Source organism: Poecile atricapillus, chromosome 1 (genome assembly GCF_030490865.1).
Source record: "Poecile atricapillus isolate bPoeAtr1 chromosome 1, bPoeAtr1.hap1, whole genome shotgun sequence".
Lineage (NCBI taxonomy): Eukaryota > Metazoa > Chordata > Aves > Passeriformes > Paridae > Poecile > Poecile atricapillus.
This window is the reverse complement of record NC_081249.1, coordinates 166,997,976-167,018,700: the sequence shown is the minus strand read 5'-3', so window position 1 is coordinate 167,018,700 and position 20,725 is coordinate 166,997,976. Positions and strand designations below refer to the sequence as shown.

At 42.1% G+C, this 20,725-nt stretch overlaps 1 protein-coding gene across 4 annotated transcripts in view; it reads left to right on the top strand.

Annotated features, from left to right (window-relative positions):
* Positions 1-20,725, top strand: part of SYNE3 (spectrin repeat containing nuclear envelope family member 3) — a 63,688-nt gene that overhangs the window by 16,949 nt on the left and 26,014 nt on the right. For 3 of the 4 annotated variants that reach the window (XM_058837990.1, XM_058837981.1, XM_058837973.1), the window contains exons 2-11: positions 4,192-4,349; positions 7,334-7,506; positions 7,923-8,232; positions 13,232-13,393; positions 14,113-14,457; positions 15,615-15,751; positions 17,636-17,783; positions 18,522-18,704; positions 18,957-19,100; positions 19,883-20,017. In XM_058837990.1, coding sequence (XP_058693973.1) covers positions 4,206-4,349; positions 7,334-7,506; positions 7,923-8,232; positions 13,232-13,393; positions 14,113-14,457; positions 15,615-15,751; positions 17,636-17,783; positions 18,522-18,704; positions 18,957-19,100; positions 19,883-20,017 — 1,881 coding nt within the window. In that variant the 5' untranslated portion in view covers positions 4,192-4,205. Of the gene's footprint in view, positions 1-1,222; positions 1,298-4,191; positions 4,350-7,333; positions 7,507-7,922; positions 8,233-13,231; positions 13,394-14,112; positions 14,458-15,614; positions 15,752-17,635; positions 17,784-18,521; positions 18,705-18,956; positions 19,101-19,882; positions 20,018-20,725 lie in introns of those variants that run through there. The other variant, XM_058837998.1, reaches the window with a different exon arrangement.

The window sequence follows — 20,725 nt, the reverse complement described above, 5'->3', positions numbered from 1 at the left end:
AAAACCCAGCTTGCTGTCACTTTGGATCTCATTAATTCATGGGGTATTCAGCCTGTGGGTGAACTGGGGTACAGCGTGTGTGCCCCCCAGCATCCTTCCAGCTGCCCCTTCTCCAGGATTTTGGGAAGAGGTGGTAGGCTGCAGTACTCTGACTTCCCTCCTTGCTGAATGGTTTTGTGCTTGGACGAGAGAGCAGGAGAGGAGTGATGCTGACTTGAGACAAGTGTGTGCTGTGTCAGGTGTTCTCCTTTCCCTCTCCCAAAGGTGCAGATATCCCCTGCATATGACTGAGCCTCAGACAAACCAGTGCAAGCCCTGCCTGTGCTGTGGGTGTGCAGAGGTCTGGCAGAGCTGGGAAGGGGCTGAGGCATCATCCCTCTGTGGCACGTGTGTGCCTACCCAGACACTGCCAAGCCGTGTTCTGGGGGTCATGGAGGGAGATTCAGAGGAGGTAGGAAGAGCTGTGTTGTGGGAGAAGTTCAGCTACAGGTTTCTGCAGGTAATCTGTCTTACATTTTCCTGTTCCAAAAATGTGGTTTTTGTAACCTGTGGATATACTCCAGGAGCTTCTCCTGAGTCAGTTCTGTTTAGCAGCCTGAAATATGCTTCTTTGTTACCTCTACCAAGAAGCTGTTACTGCATCTGGACAAATAAAACTTGGTTTTGCTCAGCATCTCATTATCTGTGCCAGAATTTCTTATGCATAGTTATTGCCCTCATTTAGTAACATGTATAGAGATGCCAGGTGATTTCTACAATGTGAATGCGCTTTCCACAGTATGAATTAAGACACTGACTCAAGTCATTAAATGGAAAGCAGTTTTGAGAAGCTGGATGCATTTGAAAATAACTGTGCGAAAAACAATTTTGTACAAATGTCTCAGAGGATCTCCTGGGTGAATTAAGGGAAGACATTCCATGACAGTGGGTCCCAGAGACTGAGCCTGGGATAGGGGCTGTTACACCACTGTGCAGGTGTCCCTAATAGTCTGCTGCTGTTACAGGTTGGTGTGTGTGAATGATGGCTTTGCACAGCTCTACAGCTTAGGTCTGTTCCAGGAACCACTGTGTCTCCTTTGTCCTTTTTGTACTGATCAGGGTCCAGAAGTATTGCACAATTTCACATCCAGAAGAATTGCTCAATCTTTTAGTTCCAGTGATGCAACAGAAATGGGGTGAATGCTGTTGAACTTTTATCCACTAATCATTAGTCCCAGCTTTAGAAGAATTTGCAGAGGAGTTACAGATCTTGCCATATCTCAAATAGACAGCAGTTGTTCTTCCTCCCAAGCAAACAGTAAGTCAGAAATCGTACTTTTACCTTGCAGGTATAAATCATGCTGTTAGTGCTTGGGAAGGGTTCCAGAACAAAAGTCTGGTGCTGTAGCTGATTGCTTCAGCCAGCATCTGGCTGCCCTGCATGGAGGGAGGACAGGAGGTCTCAAAAGGCAGCCCAAATCCATGTCAGATATTGAAGGTTGTAACTACTATGGAATCCACCTGGGCATTGAGTCCGTGCTAAATGTAATCATCTTTGTGGTACTAGATACAGGAATTGCTTGGTCAAAATCAGTCAGTGATGTTTTATGCCTGTAGTTAGAGTAGCAAAGTGTTTCTCTTCCTTTGCAAGCTGGTGATCTTAATATTGAAATAACTTTTTTTGTGGTTTCCTGTGTTGACTGCTTACGTGGACTGACTGTGTGTGGGTTGGGGAGGGTTCTAACTGTGAGGTTTTGGCAGAAATTTCTTGTGCTCAGACAGCAGCAGCATGAGGGCAGAGTGTGAGGGGGGTTTTCTTCCTGTTGGACGACTGTAGGTTTTCCACTGCTTAACCATGTTAGATTGCCCTCAACTTTTTGTAAAAAGTAGGACTAGTATAACATCATGTTCTGTGTTGGCTACTCCATGACTGGAGTACTGAAGCCAATTTTAAATATGATATGGATGTTGCCAGGAATAGAAACCTCTCCTAGGAAATTAATGCCACTTCTTGACCCTTCTCAGGGTCTATCCAGCAAATGCACTGTGAGTTTTTGTTTCACAATGGCATAACTTGGAATCACCACAGCTCATACTTGAGTATTCAGAAACTGCCTAGAAATGTATGTATGTATGTAACAAGGGGAGTTTCAGGGGACAGTCCCTCTACAACTGCCAGATATAATGAGAAATATTAATGTGAAAATGATCTGGTTTTTCAGCTGTAATGAGATTTGTGCTCCTTTCCAAGAAGTGGGTTATTGTAGTTCGGAAATGTCAGTTCTGAACCAGTTATATAGTTGGAGAAGGACATAGCTATCTAGCAATTCACTGAGAATAACATTACTCCATTAGCTGGCTTCTTCTTTAGGACATCTTGTGATGTAAGTCAATGATTTTAGCTTTAATTATATATCCTGTCATATTTTTTATATTTGAGAGAGGGAGGGAATAGCTGCCCCATGCTACACCACCCTGGCTAAATCCAGTACATCCGGTTTTATTTTTTTTAAACTTTTCAAGGTGAGGTCACTCTTTTTAAAGCTACTCTCAAGTTCTGAGAGCTCCAGCCTTAGGTTCTGTCCTGTCTGACAGGTCTCACTTAGGGAGGAACTCCCTCTTTCATGCAAATGCAGCTCTGCTGGTCTGCACACAGGTCCTCTGCTCCAGCTTCCCCATGGTGGTGCAGTAGCTGCTCTCCAGGTGCAGTTCTTTCATTCTGTTCTGGCGCCTGTTGAGTATAAAGCCTGCTGACAGCAGGGAAGCAACAATTCAGCCTGTTGTGAATGCTGACATTTTGTTTCCTCTGGTCTGATGTTGAAGAAAACTCACTGGGAGCTGCAGGGAAGGACCTCTGATATTGCATGAATCCTTTTACATGGTGAAAAGGAACACTGGCAGCATGGTGGGGAGCTTTCTGCTTGTGAGCAGAAGGATGGCTCCCCTTGTAAAGACTGAGCTGCTGAGAGCTGTGGTGGTTGCAAGGCACCATTGGTCCAGCCTCACCAGAGGCCGTGCACTGCCTCTGACACTGAGCACTTTCTTCCACGTGAATCATTTCATGGAAACTGAGGGGCTCTGTGGAGCTGAATTCTGCACAACAAACTTGGGTTAATTAAGTCTTAAACTTTGTGCTGAAAAAATCTTTCAGTGATGAATAACAAAGGGGAAGAGTATTTTGCTTTCCACAAAACACTGGCTGCTTGGCTGGCAGTAGTTGTAGGATGTGATCCAAACCCACTGAATGTCAGTGGCTCTCGTTCTGTTCACTTCAGTGGAGCCGACCTACAGGGTGCTTTGTTATGGCTCATCCTTATTAGTCAAGTTTAGTCCAGCAGTCCTAGGGGTGAGCCTGGGATGGCTCTGCTCCATTGTACAGCCACAAAGGAAGCTGTCTGGGCAGTGGGGAGCTTGTCCTCTGAGCAGAGACATCAACAGAGCAAACAAGCACCATATGTTCCTGCTGATTGGGAATGGGCAACAGGAGAGGGGGAGAGGAAAATGAAAAGCTTGGAGCTTGGTATGGAGTAAAAGAGATGGCAAAAGATGACATCCACCAGTGTTGATAATCCCCTGTGAAGGCTTGTTTGTGGCTTGTCTTGGAAGTTGCTGGCCAATTCCTGTTGTCTGTGTATTGCAGACTCACTGCATGTGAATTCAGGTAACCTCTGCATGGTCTCAGCAGAAGTTAGCTGAGTGTCTGAACATCTGATCCTACTCTCAGCAGCTTTAACACCTCTACAACAGCAGTTTATACACCTCTAAGTTAAGTGTGTGCTGAAGAACTTCGTTAGTCTGGCGTCAGGGCTCACTACATGAGCCCAGAAGGGCATTGGGAGAGTTTTACACTGACATGACTCTGGGAAGAAACAGAAAGTGTTTGTGTTTGGTGTAGCTAATCTGGAATACACCACAAACACCAAATTAATCTCATTTAAAAGCTTTGAATTAAGTCTGTTTACTGTAATGGAGCCTCCCACAGTTCTCCACCTTCTTTTTGTTTCCTGGTATATTTTCATTTGGGAAAGCTGCAGTGTGAATATGTTCTCTGTGCTCAACTGAACAGCTATACTGCTGCAGGTTTTGGTATTACTGTTCAAAATGAAAGCCACAACATCATCAGCTTTTCTCCCTTGCTTCTTTGGATTGCCTTTCATTCCTGTTCAGGTCTTACCCAAAACCTGCTTATCTCCCTGTTTCCTATCCTTTCAGCTCCCTCAAATGCGATGACTCAGCAGCTACAGGATGAATTTGACAGTAGCGTGGAGAATGCAGAAGCTTGGATGAAGGCCATCCAAGAGAGGCTGAGGATCAATGACAACACCAAAGGACCTCGATCTGCCCTAGAAGCCAGACTGAGAGAGACTGAGGTAAGGGAAGAGCAGTGGAATTCCGAGGGGGCTCTCACTGCTGTCCTTGTTACAGCAGTTATTGCTGTGAGCTCAGGAGTTCTCCATTAGGAAATTGTCAGCTGCCTCTGCTTGTTGGAGCATTGGGCCTGTGTGGATGGGTTCACATCAATATTCTTTTTAAATTTTCTATTTGCAAATTGCTTATGCATGTAGAAAAAGAGGATGGCAATTTGTTATCACAGGCTCCAAACTTTTCAGATTCATTTGGAACACTACCAGCAGGTTTGGCAGGTTAAAATATTTACACTCACCTCAAGCCTGGAACACTTTGGTTGCTGCTTGCAATTACCATAGTAATTTGCAGACGACCAGCATATAGAATAAGAGAATCAGATCACGTTAGTGTTCCATCCCCTCCAGGACTCTGGCATTGATAGAAAAAGATTGCAGTGTCCTGCTAATGGGCTTTTTCAGAGTAATTCCTTTGTCCTTTTCCATAACCCTGATGATAACAGGGTTTACAGATCCCCTTTATGATCTGTTTAATGAAAAGGTAAAGGTTCTTATTTTTCCTGGTTTTACTTAATCTGTTGTATAACTCTTCTCACAGAGATCCTGCTGCAGATTGTGCCTGCTCTCTTACAGTGATTTCACATTCATTAACTTCAGTTTCATTAGATGTTATCTAGGTCCTGTAATCTCAGAGAAGGAAACACTCCTGTTTGTCCCATTTGTACCATTCATGATTGGAGGGAGTGGTGATATTTCTATGACTAACACTGAAACTATTTTTATATTTTTATTACCTTTAATTCCAAGTAATTTGTTCTTTAATTTAAATGGCAAGATCTTTCCCGTGTTATTTACCCCAAAGCCTCCCTGTTGTGTGTTTACTTATATTTGGCCTGCCTCTTCTGAAGTTTAACAAAAAAAGTTGCAGGCTTACAGGATAGATGATGAGGTTGTTTACAGTGATGTCTTCAGCCTTTTTCCTTCACTGTGGTTTATTGGAGGATGGATCCTGTCTCTGGCATAATGTAGAGACTGTTCATGGAGTGATGGATGGTGGCTAGACTTGCATGTCAGTCATAAAAATCTGAAGCATCTTATCTTGGTCTATAATTTTGTTTTTCTGGTTTTAAATTATTTTCACCCTTTTGTCTGGGAAACTATGATGTGTACAGTCTCAAGAAATGCACAAGAAACACAGGAACTCAAGTAGAAGAGTGGTAGTTTGGCAAAGGGGGAACATTCATGGCAGAGATAACAAGTTGTAAGGTCCAGAGATTTATGATGATGTGATATGGCCTGAACTGCTGAAACCTGTTTACTTCTGTGGGCTTTAGAGGAGGTCTGTAACATGCAAAAAGTCATGTTAAGAGATTCTTTCAACTCAGACTTTGGAGATTTATCATTCTAAAGATTAACAAGTTCTTTCTTCCTGTGTGTACCTTAACTCCTGCTCCTTCATCCTGCCTCCTTTCTGGGCCTGGCTTCTGTCTCCAGCTCAGATGTCCTCATGATGTGCTCACTGCTATACCTATTGGCTGTTTTAAAATCCAGTGATCAGTTTTCAGTTCCTTTCTTGCACCTGGCTTGCCAGTTTTTTTCATGCTTCCTTCCTGTGGTTTATTTTCTGTTAATTTGTTAATGAAAATGTCAGCCAATGAGACAAACCATGTGAAAAAACAAATTTGAAAAAGAAAAATTGTTGTACAGCCACTGCTTTCTCTCCAGCTGTTGTTTGCTTCTAGTTGCTGGAAAAATATCAGGCTTAGAATGCAGCTTTACTCTTACACTGTACCTGTTGGATGATAGCTGGGCTTGTATTTTCTTGTTTTGACCTGCCCTTTGCCCTGTGTCCCTGGATTCTGTTAATTACACCTTTCTTAGTAAATACCTTTTCCAAACAACTGTTTATACATCACATGCAGGTGTGCTACCTACATGCCAAAAGAACAGGCTTTGCTTTTCCCAGAATGTGGGACTGGAGATCCAAAGGCCTTTTACTTGTCTCACCTTTGCAACAACTGACATGATCAAATCCCATAGGCCTAATCTGACCAAAAGTAATTGCTGATTTTGAAAATCTTTCATTATAGAAGCTTTATTCTTCAAATTAGAAAGTCTGCAATTTTCCAGAAGTTTATGGAAGAGCAGCAAGAAAAGCTAATTTGATAGTGTCAGATGTTTGCACAGAGAAATGTTGAAAGCTGACATCCGAATCGGTGGATAATTAATCTGTTAAATTGTACAGAACTTGTGCTGATTTTTCCATCTCTGAATACTTAAAATTAGATTACTCCACTTTCAGTTCCTGGCATTCCTATTTGCTTTAGACACACATTTTCACCAATTTATAACTTAGCAATTTAGGGTCGAAGTAAAATTTGGTAGCAGGCAGAAAATTCCACTAGTTAATTTCTCTTGGCTTCTTTTCTAAGCCAGCTTTTATTTGCACTAGGAAGCTTTTTTAATATGCTTCATGATTTCTTATAATATAGCTTAAAATTGAGAGGTTGCAGTGTATGTAGCCTGTGGAGGTTGTCTCTGTGCTTTGGCAGGTGGGAGAGAGCAGCTGGCAACACAGGGCTGTAACCTTATAACAGCAATGGAAACACAGCCACAGGCATTTCATAGAGGATGGTCTGGATTTTTGTAGCTAACTAAAATGTTTTTCAACTGCTGTGTGGTTTTCAATTAAATTCAGTCCTTTAGGATGTTTAATAATAAACATGTCTGCAAAAACATTCATATTTTCCTTTCAGGAGAAACTGCAGCACTTAGGTGGGAAGGGTTAATTGTCTGTTGTATAGAAACATTTAAACATTTCCATCCCATGGTAGTGTCGTGTTAACAACTGGACCCTCTGATCATGAGGCTGTTTTCCAACCTACATGATTCTATGAGTTCATGATTCCTAGCTAAAAACAAAGTTTATATTTTATCAATTATGTTTGTTTTCTTTCCATGCTTTCAGTATAATTTTTTTTTTCTCATAGAAAATACGTGCACTGGAACCAGAAGGCAGCTTGAAAATGGACTTGATTCTTGTGAAGGCAGATGCTGCTCTTCGCAGCATCAGTGAGGATAAGAAGCATGAGGTACTCTCCAAACTAAAAGACATTAAAGCCCTGTGGGAAGAGACAGCCATATACATTACTCATTGTCACAGGTAAGACAAACATACTCCTGTGTGTGTTGAGGCAGCTGTTTCCTCCAGTGCTTTCATAAAGTGTTTCCTGCTTCTCTCTGCTGCCTGGATTGTAGATAGCAATTCCCTGCTAATCCCAGTCCCATGAGCATTTTGGGGACTGTGTGGGGAGAGAGGATCAGTGAGACCTCAGTGCTCTGCCTTCACACCCACCCACCTCACGGAATGATGAGTTTGGTCAGGCACAGGGACCTTTTACAGAATATTTCCTCCCCAAAGCAGAGAGGACTTGGGCAGTTAATCCAAGCCCTGTGAAGTCAGAGCAAGTTAAAATTGCTGAGAACCTTGTGCACTGCTTTAAGGCCTATTGAGATTGTTGGTCTCCACTGCTGCCATCATCATTTCATCTAACTCCTCTCTCTTGCTCTCTCCACCAGCCGCATTGAGTGGGTCTGGCTGCACTGGAGCGAGTACCTGAAAGCCCAAGATGAGTTTTACACATGGATTCACAACATGAGGGTGACCTTGGAGCCTGACATTGAATTGCAGCTTGGCTTAAAGGAGAAGCAGTGGCAGCTGAGCCACGCTCAGGTTTTGCAGAACGATGTCCTAAATCAGTCAGTCCTGCTGGAAAGGCTGCTGGAGGAAGCCACTTCATTGTTCAGCAGGATAGGTGACCCCAGCGTTGATGAGGATGCTCAGAAGAAAATGAGGGTGGAATATGAAGGAATCAAACAAGAAGCTCAGGTACACTTACAAAGAGTGGGATGTGTTCAAATTCCTCCAATCTGTGGTGTTTGCTACTTGCTCCTTGAGTGATGGGGCTTAGCTGGTAGGACTGCAAAAGGAAGCAGAGCTGGGGAACCCTGTTCTTTCAGTCAATAGACTGTTTGAAACAATTGTCAAGTCCCAAGATGAGCTGGTTGTCCTGGGGTGATGTTAATTGGGATGCTCTTACATGGTGCTTTATAGTGTGTTGCTGTAAAGTAACTGCAGGCTGCTTGCTGTGACCTAGTGGATGTTGCTTTAGGTCATCTCTGTATAAGGTTTGAATTGTTCCTCATCTTTCAGCACATTAGTGGTTCATGTATAACCAGAGGCAGAGTACCCATTCCAGGAGCCAGGGAATATGACATGGACACAGCCTTGCTGGAGGAGGTAGCATTAGTTGAGACCCAGAGCTCCCTCCCTGCCTGCAGAACTGGGAAACACGGAGGTGGGAGTCAGCTCTGCCCCAACACTTTGCTCAGTGGCCAGTTCCACTATCTGAAAGATTCTCATGCACACAGATACTAATTCTTGCCCAATACTGATGTTCCAGCTTGAACAGTTGTTAGATAGGCTGGTGTAAGACATCCTGCTTCATCTTTCAGTGCCAGTGATCTCCTTTCACCCATTTTCTGAGTAAAGATTTCAGAAAATGTTTGTACTTTCCACTTCTAAAACTCAAATAAAAACAGGATTAGACCATGTGGTATGGCTGAGGGGCAGACATCTGTGGATGGGCAGAAGAATTCAATTTCTTACTAACCAAATCAATAGAAAAACTCAAAGGGATATTTTAAATATATATAGAGAGAGAAAGAGAGAGATCTATACCAAACATATAGAAATTAAAACCTAATTTTTGCTCATAGTGACTTTCAGGAATTTCATAGGCTAGAATTACCTGGTGCAAATAGAAATTATTTTCATTACATTGACTGTGCTGTCTGCCTCTCTTATAATGATGCCTTCTGTTAATTCCCACACCTACACACCAGTCCAGAACTGGAGTCTGTCAGTGATGGATGCTTTCCCTCCCATTGTCCGAAGTTAACTTCAGATCACACTTAAAAAACAACAACATTGGGATGCTTGCACCATTTCCCTGCTTGTTCCTTATTTTCTCTTTTGAAATTAAATACCCCAAGCCCCAAAAGGGACAGAAAACCCCCTAAGCTGGCATCTTCTGTGAGCATGTAGTTCAGATATTTTTTTAGCCATAAATATGCAATTACTGCTAATGTCTCTCCAAAATATAGAGTATATTTGGAAATTCTGTAGCTGCAGATGCCCCAGAGAAGCCACTAGCAGACTTGGACCCCAACACTGATTATTTATTTTTAAAGGTTGATAGCTTGATTGCAAGGCATCTGGATATACAAATAAGAAGGTTCCTGAAAATTCAGGTGTTGTCTATCTAGATTGCCATTTAAAATTACCATTCATTCCCTCCTCACCAAAATTGTCTTTGGTTTTGAAGCCAGAGACAGTCATTAGTTATTTTAATAAAGCTGTTCTTTCAAACAAGTAATTTGAATACTCAAAGCCAGAATGTGACCTCTCTGAGACTGATTTTACATAGTGTGATTTCTCTAACCGACTTGGATATGTGCTGGTGTAAATGAGATCAGGAAGTGGCTCATATTAGTTAGACAAAATATGTCTTTATGTTTCCAGCCAACTGAGACACTGGAAAAAGCTTTTCTTTGGCATTGGTTATAAATACCACATTTCATAGAAGGATGGAGTGAGAGAATCCAGCTAAGAAATCCCTCTTTCAGGAGGTACGGAACAAAGAAGGCAGTTGGAAAGCCTTGGATTTTGCAGCTGAAGTAAACGAGGAGTTTATTATCTAATGCCAAGGTTACAGGCAGCTTGGGAATTGTGTTGGAAAGTATAACTCTTGTTAGAGAAACCCTGCCACCTCTTCCAGCGGGCAGGAGGAATGAAAGAGACACAGGAGTTGTAAGGGGATTGCTCTGGCCCCTCACATGATGAGAGGCCAGACTAAATGTGACTTGCAGATGCCAGCTGAATGCCTGAGCAGAGGAGGCTCGCTGGTGTTCGTAGATTACACTGGTGTTTGAAGAGCATTTTTAGACCTTGTGCAGTTGTCCAGCTCTATCAGAAGGCAGGCTCTTGGACAGTGTTTCTTAAATGGTTTGCCTGTGATATTGCTTCTCTGTTATGAGCAAATGGTGGGAAGGCTTTTTTTTTCTTAGTGCTAGCATGTGTCTTTAACATTCCCAAATTTTAAAAGCATATCATTTAATTATGTCGACGGGAATATTTTTAGATGTGGCAGCCATTTCCTACATGCTTTGCCTTGCCCAGGAAATTAAAAATACGCAGAGGTAAATGGTTGTTTGTTTTAGCATAAATGAGGATTGAAGATATACATGATATACAGGATTTTGATATTTAGGAAATATATTAAATACTTCTGAGGACATCAAATTCATTTCAGTCCATGTTGTCTCTGTTAACTGAAACTTAGATACTTACAATGGTTTGCTAAGGTACCCCAAGGGTAAGACTAAAAGCACCACGAAGGGATACAGGAGCTTTCTGTACTCTCCTTGAGATTCTACAGAGGGATTTAAAGTAAGAACTTCCTTTGTGTGCTCTAGACTGCCTTTCAGAAGAGGCTCATTTGCTTTCACTGACTTCGAAGGGAGCTTAGGGGAAAAGGCTTCCTAAGCCTCTGCCCACCTTCCTTGAGTACCCAGGGCTGGACATATTCTGCCCAGACACATCCCTTTCTCTGCAGGCCGTGGCAAACCCATTCTTTTCCTGTCTGTGCTCTTACTCTTTGCAGAGCTATGTCCTTGCTTCATGTCTCCTCATATTAGCCAAGTGAACGTGGATGTTGAATTTCACACTGTGCTGCTTTCCAAACAGCTAACCTAACAGGAGCAAGTGATACCTTATTTTTCATTTTTGGAAAGGTTTTCTGCTTAACTTCTCATGTGGGGAGGGCTCAGCCATCCCTTTGTAAGACTTCTGTCTGACAGCTGGCACAGTCTGTCCAGATCCATGGCATCTATTTCTTGACCTCACAGGCCAGTAGTGCGCCCAAACTGCTTAATCCTTTTTTTTAGCTGGCTAAGGGTAAGTTGTTTTGACTTCCTTTTGAATCCCTTGTATATCAGCCTAAGTTTTTTGAGCTTAATAACATCTCTGCTTTGTTACTCTGATTTACGGCTTTTAGAGCTTCTGCCAGTAAAACAAATTAATCTAATTCCCTGGAGTCAATAAGCTCAGCCTGACTTGGTTCACTTTGATGTGTGGCCCTTTTACACTGCTATAAGATTGTCTTCTTCAGGTCCTTAAGCTGAGGTGGAAGCATGAATTGTTTAACCTCTGTAGATCTGAGAATTGACACGCGGGGACATAGCAAGTGAGGTGTTCTGCTGGATACATCTGGGCCACAGAAGTCTGCAGTCATAATTCTACCTTTTGGTTTCATCCAATCCTGTGTATGGCTGGTGCTATGAAAGGTTACACTCTAATAAATGGGCGGCATTTCATCCTCAATGGGAAACAACTGTCCCTTAGCTGTTCCCCTTCTGTCCCACAGCAAGTCAGCTAACTTGAGGGGAGTCACTCAGGATTTGCAAAAGTCAGCAGAGACTGAGGTGGCAGTGTGAAAAACAGACGGATGGTGTTCCAGTCGCAGGGTGGTGGCTTTGGGGTGCACCATGGGCATTCCCTGTCCCAAAGGTGAAGGGCAAAGTCCCTGAGTGCCTGCCAGCCCCAGCACAGGGATCCTGTTGGCCTGGCTGGAGAGCAGGCTGACAGGATGGGGATGGCTCACTGCCACCTCAGGCAGGTTGGCAGGTGTCCAGAGCCTGACAGGGACAAGAGAAGTGCAAAGGGGACTCTTCAGCTCTACCCACCATTGCAGCTGTCACTCCACTTGCTGTGGAGGGCAGCTGCTCAGAGGCCACTGATGTTACACAAAAATGTTACACAAAATGAAACGTGGCCCACTGTCTGTGAGAGCAAAGGGTGCTTTCAAGGGTGCTGCAAGCACTAAATGGATTGCACAAGGAATGATTTTATTTTTTTTTTAGTCTAATGTAACCATAGTGCACCTCAATTGCTCTCCATGCCAACTGGAGAAGGGCAAGAAAAAATCAGTCTGCAGAAAATAACACTTAGATTGAATATTGTATGAGTGAAACAACAGAGCAGGTGATTTGTGTCAAAATCAAAAAGGCCTGAACTTGGGCTGGCAAACAAGGCTAGTCTGAGCAAATGTAACTCTGACTTGTAAGGAGTGCCAGACTGGATCAGCAGGCATCAACTCATGATGTGCAGGCCCTTGTAAATTCAGGACTGTTGGTTATAGGGTGCACAGGCAGTAACTTGAAAAAGGAAGCCTGCTTTCCATTGGCTTGAATTTGCTTCCGGTCTGTGATACCACCACAGAATAGTTTGTGACCTGCTAAGTAAGTACAAAAGGGCCTGGGCTACACAGTTGAAGGTGATGGTCATTTTCCATGAAGTCTGTTTAAATAATGAACAATTTAAAACAATTTTCATGCCTCTAGTGCATTGTCTTTTATTTTCATTTTGAGAGATAAGGCAGATGTGCCCATCTTTATTTTTAACCCACAAGAAGAACATAACTGCTTGTCTCTCAAAGTGAAAACCAGAAACAAACTTCTGTCTCTTTTCTTTTTCTAAGAAAGAGAGTAGGAAGGTTTGGAAAGCCAGAAATTCACCTAACAGGGCCTTGCAGTTTGTGTTCCTGGAGACTTAGACATTGAGAGCCTGCAGCAAAATCCAGACAGGAACAAGCCTTTGTGTACTTTTGTGTTCTGTTTCTCAAGGTAAACTTTGAATTCCTGTGGAGGCCAAGTGTTATTTGGGCTCGTGAAAAGGGAATATTTTTTTATAAATTCTGGGTTACAATGTAAAGGGAAAACAGCCAGATAAGCACAGTCCTCATCACTTCTGATGTCTCTTTTTACAGAACAGAGTGAAACTTCTTGAAATGATAACCGAGGAACATGAGCAGTACAGCACCAATGTCAACCAGTTTCAGTCGTGGCTGAATGGTGTCACAGAGAGATTAAACTGCTGCATTGGAGAAGCAACCAAGTCTTCATCAGAGGACAAGCTAAAGACACTGAAGGTCCTTGAACAACGTAGCTCTAACAAGGAGTTAGGATTGTGTGTTTTTCATGCCCATATGTGTTGCTCAAACTATACCAGGGTGTCCTTGAGAAAAGAATTACACGTACAAAATAGATGGTGATTTTAGCATGGTCTGGGGCAGATGAGGTCCTGAAACTGTTTGTATGTATGGCTCTTCCAGTATGAGTCACAGACTGGTCTGGTTGGTTTTTCTTAAAGCCTGATCTCCAACGGTTATGTGATTCTTCGAGAATCATGTTTAAATAAATCAGATTTGGTAAACATGATCCAGATAGACCCTGAAGGTTCACAGTTTTTGAGAGTTTAGAGCTGGTGATGAAAATACCAGTTTAGAGAACAATATCCTTTGTTTTGGTGCCAATGTTTTTAATGTTTAGCTTAAAATCTCTGAGATCTAACTATTAATATATGTCTAGTGCCTGCAGCTGCTGTTCTCTTTGTCAGGGATCCCAGGTAATAAGCATTAATGAAAACCAGTATTTTCAGAATCAATGACAATTAGTATTACTCAGAAGGCAGTCAGATGACTAACTCTTGCTTCTGGTCACTTGAAAAAAGACATATTTTGAAATAAGAAGTGAAAACCAAAATACATACAACCAGGAGAGGTGATCTTTTCTCCTACTGATTTCAGCTTTTTCCCCAGCTTCCCATTCCTGCAGATAATCTTTATTAAACTTTTGGTTTTTTTTGCAGGAAATTGCCAAAGACATTAGGAGTGGTGGAAAGAAATGGAAGCACCTTGAAAATCAGTGTGCAGAGGTGATTCAGAATACCTCTCCACTTGGATCTGCAAGACTGAAGGATGAGCTTGAAGAGCTAAGAAAAGCCTTGGAGAAGTTGAAACTGCTGAGAAGTGAGGAGGAGGAGAGAGTGCTCAAGATCCAACAGTCTGAAAGTGCATATGAGTCCCAAACCAGACAATTAGAAGCAGACATCCAGAAGCTGAGAAAAGATCTGCAGAGACTAGAAAATGACCTGGACCCTGGGGAAGGGGAAAAGACTGAAGATGAATTTGTAGCTTTGTGGAGAAAATGCAATGTAAGTTGTTATCCTTTGTGTGGAGGATCAAGTGCAGCTGTAGACTGAGCGTGCAGTCACATCCAACAGATGCCTGTCCCATTGGTTAGACATGATAAGGAAGGAGTGTATGAAACACACTGAGGAAAATGTGACTGCCAACAGTGGAATCCACTGTCCCAGCCTTCATCTTACACTGCACAGAAGGAGCAGGGTTGGAGGATGTGCTGGAGTTTGTGCTTAGAGTTCAAAGGGGTCATATGCAAAAAGCACAATACAGAGCAAGCAACACAATTTGCTCCACTTAAAAAGAAGCAGGAAATTAATGCCTCACAGTATATATTAATACACAGACACGAGTGCATTCACAGACACAAGTACACATATTTCTGAGGTATTTGGTAAGACCATTGCTATATCATATCCTTCATCTCTGTAAGATGGGTATCTTTTTTTCCTAGCAGACACATCATCAATACTAAGAAGTCTCAAGATTGTAACAATCTAGTATTTACGCCAAAACCAATCTGCTGCAAAAATGAGTGCAAAAAATTTGTTGCACGTTAAGTAGATAAGAATCTTTACTACTCGTTTCCTCTCGAGGGCTGGTTTTGCATTTATTATCTGTTCTCAAAATGCCTTTCATTGCTGTTTGCATGTCTAGAGCTATGCAGGACTAACTGGGAAAAGTGTATGCAAAAATATCCAAAAAATTTAGACTGGTCCAATCCAGCTACATTTGCATGGGTTTTAGTTGTTTTTGTTTCCCTGAGTCACCCTGGAATTAACATTCTCTATATGTGAGTCTCTGAGAAGGATCTGTTCAGGGAAACAGATGCTGTTAAGACTGCTCCAAAAATGCAGCTCATGTTATATACTTCAATCAGTGAACTGAAACCAGGCCTGTTTGTGATTCACTCTGTTCAAACAGTGAACTCTGCAGATCAGATGCAGAGGCTGGGCCCTGTGAGGGAAGGAGAGAGAGCCTGCTGGAAAAAAAAAAAAAACAACCTGATGCTGAGAATGTTTTCTGTCTTAGCAAAGACCATATTCCTTATAACCAGGAAAAAAGCCACTGAAGGGGAGTTTGTGCATACCCTGAGACACAGCCTTACTTCTTCATTTCATATGCCAGACACTACATAAGGTGTGATCTGTTCATTATTTTTATAATTAAGGCAACAAGAGCAGCTCTGGCTGCAGAAGAGTCAAAGATTGAGAGGCTGAAGGCTCAGCTTAAAGAACTGCTACGGTTTTCCCAAGATGTGCAGCCACATGCTGAGAGTGTTGTCTCTGCAATACACCAGTATCAAAGGTACTGGGAGGTCTGATTATGGTGGGCAGGTGGGGGGAATCTTCTCTCAGAGATTGTCAGGGGCCTAAGAAAAAAATGGTATGCCATCCAATTGTAGGTGATGGGTAGAAAAAAAAACTTTTGCTAATTACATCTGCTTCCATGTTTCAGTAAAGCTGTAATTGTAGCCATTTGCTAGGAGCTGGAGGCTCCTGGTCATTTTCAAGCAATGATCTTACATCATTAATGTTGTGTATGGTTTGAAGAAAATTAGATTGTTGGCAGCTAATTTGATCTAATTAGCATTTCATAATAATAATTTATGTATTTTGCTTGCCTTTCATGCCAGCAACTAGAAAATCAGGACAGGAGCTGTGGTAGTAAACGGTTCAGAAGAATTATGGCCCTCCCTTGCTGAGTTCGTTGCGGTGACTCACCAGCCTTAGCAATTATTTGGCAGAGTTTATTCCCCTTCTTCTGGCAGCTTATATGCATGTTCCTGTTTTCAACTTGCCTTGGGTTGGAAACTCTGAAAGTTTAGCCTCTCCCAGACTTCAGTGTTTCCGTTTCCAGGCTGCCTGGAATCAGGAAGTAAGAAGCTGCAGCAAATTTTGCAAACTAGAAGAAAGGATCATTTTTTTAAGGGAAAAAAGAAGGTCAGTTCTTTTCCTGTTATCCCAGCTTATTTCCCTCTGTGCACAGTATGCTGTCCTGCTGGAAGGGTTATAGGTCATTGTGGGAAAGGACTTCAGTTTAAAAACTAGCATATAAACAATGTTGAAAGAGGAGCAAAGAAGGCAGGGGACTTGCCTCTGAGTAGAAAATGGCAGCTGCTTCTTTGCCAGCTTCTCTCTAAAGCTTCTTTGGGAAGTCTGGCAGCTTCCCACTGAGCCTGGCAGGGGCAGCAGAGCAAATGGCAGAGGACGTGTTAAGTCAGAACTTTCTGTTTGCAGAGCTTTTGGCCTCTGCAAACTTGTCTTTGTTTAGCCCCGTCACGGCCCAGTGACACAGGTAAGATTGTTTGTGTTTTTATAGAAAGGCAGAATTGATCCTGATTGGCGTTGCTCTCACCTGCCTGTCTTGTGAGTTTGCAAGATACTGTTCCCCTATGAACATAAAGCTTGGGCTGCATTTTGCCATATCAGGCAGGATTCTGCAAACTGGGAGTCTGAGAAAAACAGGAGGCAGCTTCATGGGGTGTGTCACTGCTGGGCCTTGTTCCTTGGCTGAGTTTGGGATAAGCCTTTTTAAGAGAAGCCTGGATATTCATTGAAGGTTTGCAGATTATTTTTTTTTTCCCAGTAATAGAGCTGTGTATGTATGTGGATACATATACATAAATACAAAGCTTTTATCAGAATCACCTCTGTGTACTAATATAAATTCAAGTGGTTCTGCAAAATTAAAAAGAATTGTATTTGATGTAAAAATGTATTTTTCAGGTTTTGTGTTACTATCGAAGACTTTTTAATGTATTTTTTTTTAAGAAATAAAACCTGATTTTTTTGCAGGCAGCTGCAGTTATGTTCTAGACACTCTTGATTTGTTCCTCCCATCAGTCAGTGAGATAATGATTTGTTAAATCCCACAGGTGACAGCAGCCAAGAAGGATCACATACAAGGAGAGACTGCTGGCTGCTAGAAAAACAGAGTAATTCTTGATACACAGTTGCACAAAGGACAACTGTGTCCTACAGCATCTAAATAAAGTTTTGTCAGATGTCTCTGACTGACAGAGCAGCTGTTGGTATGCAACACCAGGCTGAGGCAGTAGAACAGACTGAGGCCTTTGTGATGTATATGGTTTACACCCCAGTATTGTGTTAATTCATGCCATGAAGAATAGAATATTTGGGTTTGGATTTCTTCATAATCCTTCTCTTGGTTGTCACTTTATCCTTACAGTGTTAGAGGCAAGACTTCTAAAATGAGCACTGACACAGAAACCCAACTGAGGAGACTCATCCAAAATCCCCTGCAAAGTTTTGAACAGTGGAAGCCATCAGTCCAGATGCTCCTGGAGACTCCAGAGCCAGAACTGGCTCACATCGAGGTAGCTGTTGCTGAGTTCAGAAATGTGGGTTTCACCTAGCCTGCATACAGCTGCCAGGCAGCAGCAGCTGGAAGGTCCTGCCAGTGTGGCAGGAAAACCCACAGTAGGGATGGAGGTCTTAGGTCCAGCAGTAGCACATTGTTTTATTTTCTGCCCTCCATTTGGTTAATTGGAGTTGTCAGCTGAGTAGGCTGCATAAAGTGCTAGATATCTTTAACAATTATAATCATATTGTTTAGCATTAGCCCAGATCTCCCTGGACGGGAAGTTTGTGGACTCTGTTAACAAAGAATTATTTGGTGATAAAGACATGGAATTAAAATGCACGATTTGTGGTGTGCCCAGCAAGGTGTGTTTGTTACTTTGTCATCCCTGTGATCTCCTGAATAAATGTGTCTGTGAACAGGGATGGAATTTATCCTGAGGATGAGCATTCAAGCTGCCCTTTCTGTTGGTTGTTTAGGCCTCTCCTCTGCACAGACAACTCTTTCCATAGTACAGCTTACCTCTCTTTCTGTTCGCAAAATGGATGCAGCCCTGGTGCCTCTAACATTATCAGGAAAATTTTTCCTTTAACTGGGCACTGTCCAGGTACCTTCTGTTACCCCTTGTTGGCCCAGCATACTGTTTTTACCTGACTTTGTCAAACTGCTTTGGTTTTGTGACTTGTGTAAGAATAATATGGTTATATGATTATTTTTTTGGTATGATTTCACTGGAAGAACTTTTCTCCTTCAGGCTGCTCTAGCTGAAAGCTCCCAGTTCAAGGAGAAGTTGATGACATTACAGCTAAAGAAAGATTTGCTAAACAATGTCCTTGGTGAGGAAAAAGCAGCATCTTTCCTTCAAGAAGTAGCTGAAGCTTCAAAAGAGAGAGAAATTCTACACAAAAGTCTGCTGCAAAGCAAGAGCAAACTCCAGGTGAACTACAAAACCCATTTACTGTCTTTGCCTGTGATAAAGACAAAGATCAAGTCTTTACTAAGCCGGTTTTATACATAAAAATTTAGTACTAATCCATTTTCCTAGGTTGATCAAACATTCAAATAAATTTGTGGTCTGTTGCATAGCCTGCCTCAGTGTTTGTTCTGAATATGAAGCAGATATTGACAAAAGATAATGCCAAGGGGTATAAGTTGAATGCTGGACCTGTTTTCTTATTTCTCTGTCTAGAATTTGATATTGCAACACAAGAACTTTGATGCTGGTTTTGCACCATTGCAGAAGAAATTATCTGCCATCAAAGCCAAATTAGATCTGGAGAAGGAACCACGGCCTGACCTCTTGGGTAAAAAGACACAACTCCAGAGACTCCAGGTACATTACAGTACATTACAGGAGGAAGCAGCTGGAAGCTGTTGGTGGTACATCTTCGTATAGTTCAATTGCTAAAGAAAGTGTATCCTGACACTTCCCACTGGTAGTGAAACTGCACAAGATAGATTGGTTCAGGTTAACTTCCTCAAAAGAGTTCCTCTTGTATCCTCCTCTTTCTGCTCTTTACCTTGTCACTTAGTTGTGACACATGCTGGATTTTCTCCACAGGCTGATTCAGCTGTCCAAGATTAAAAAAAAAAAAATCAAAAAAAACACTATCAGAAAAAGATGGTAATTTTTTTGGTTAGTGTTTTGAACTAGTTCAGCAAAGGGTCCAACATGCAGTAGAGCCTGGTTCAAGGCATGCAGTGGGATTACATACCTGGGAGAGGGGAGAGAACAGCAGGAGAAGAAGGGAGAGGGGATGTGACTCTGCCAAGGTGAGCTAGGACAGTTCAGCTGTACTGTGGCACTTCATCCTTGGTGACCACAGGGGTGTTATCACCATGGTCCTTTGCTGGTTATTCTCTGGCTCCTTTGGCACTTTTCAGCAACTTATCTTCCCTGTTATCTCCTGGTAATATGTAAAGGACATCCAACTAATTTTTTCAGAAACATTTCCTCCTAGGCATTGAAACAATTCATTTTCGTAATGACAGTGGTTGTTGCTGGTTTTTTTTATCCTCACACTGTCAAATGAAGCTGCCTTTGCTGCATGTTTTGTGAAAGTCCATGCCATACCTGGCACATTACACATACAGAATCTGTCTTTCCCTCTGCAGATGATCCAAGATGACTTGGCCGAGCTTGCAATTCACATGGAGGAAGTAGAGAAGCTCGTTCAGTCAAATACCACACACAGGCATGAAATGAACCAACTCTCATCTGACTCTCAGGCCCTGAAGAGATCACTAGAGGTAACATATGGAAGTTTTTAGTTCCCTGGGGAGTTGTCAGTTGCCTCTATTTAAAAATATTTTAAAAAAATCTTTGAGCATATGACCTTACATGCTTTGAGTGACAGATCTTTTCTTTTCAGGGGAAGAAGGCACTGAATTCTTACGACTTTGATAACTATTCCAGTATTTTCTGATTATCTCTAATGTGATTTCCCTTGGGGATAGGATGCCATTCACACAGATTTTATGTCTATATAAACTGTTTCTGGTGTGGGCCTGAGGTTTCTGACCAAAAGAACTCAATAGTTATATTATCATGGTGCCTGCACTTCACAGATTATGGGAGAGGGAGTTTGTATCAAAGTGCTTGGGGGTTTTATGGCTTTGTTACCTAAAAGTTAATGAGAGAAAAGTGCTGCAATTGTATAAATACTTACAAAATCCTGAGGCATTTTGTAGCTTGCAAACATACCTATTAAATTACCTCCAGAGCAATCTCAGAAGAGCTCATTAAGTTACCTTAGCTATGTAGTTCGCTATAAAATTGCATGTGTTACCTGAACATACACTGTGGCATTCTAGTTTCAATCTCACTCATCCCATTTATCACTGAACTGAACTTTTTCCAAGTGAGTCTGTACAGTCATTTCTGACTGAGGGAGTGCAAGATGTATTTGCTATTGACTGGGATACAAAACACCCAGACATGTATATTCTTTATTCCCT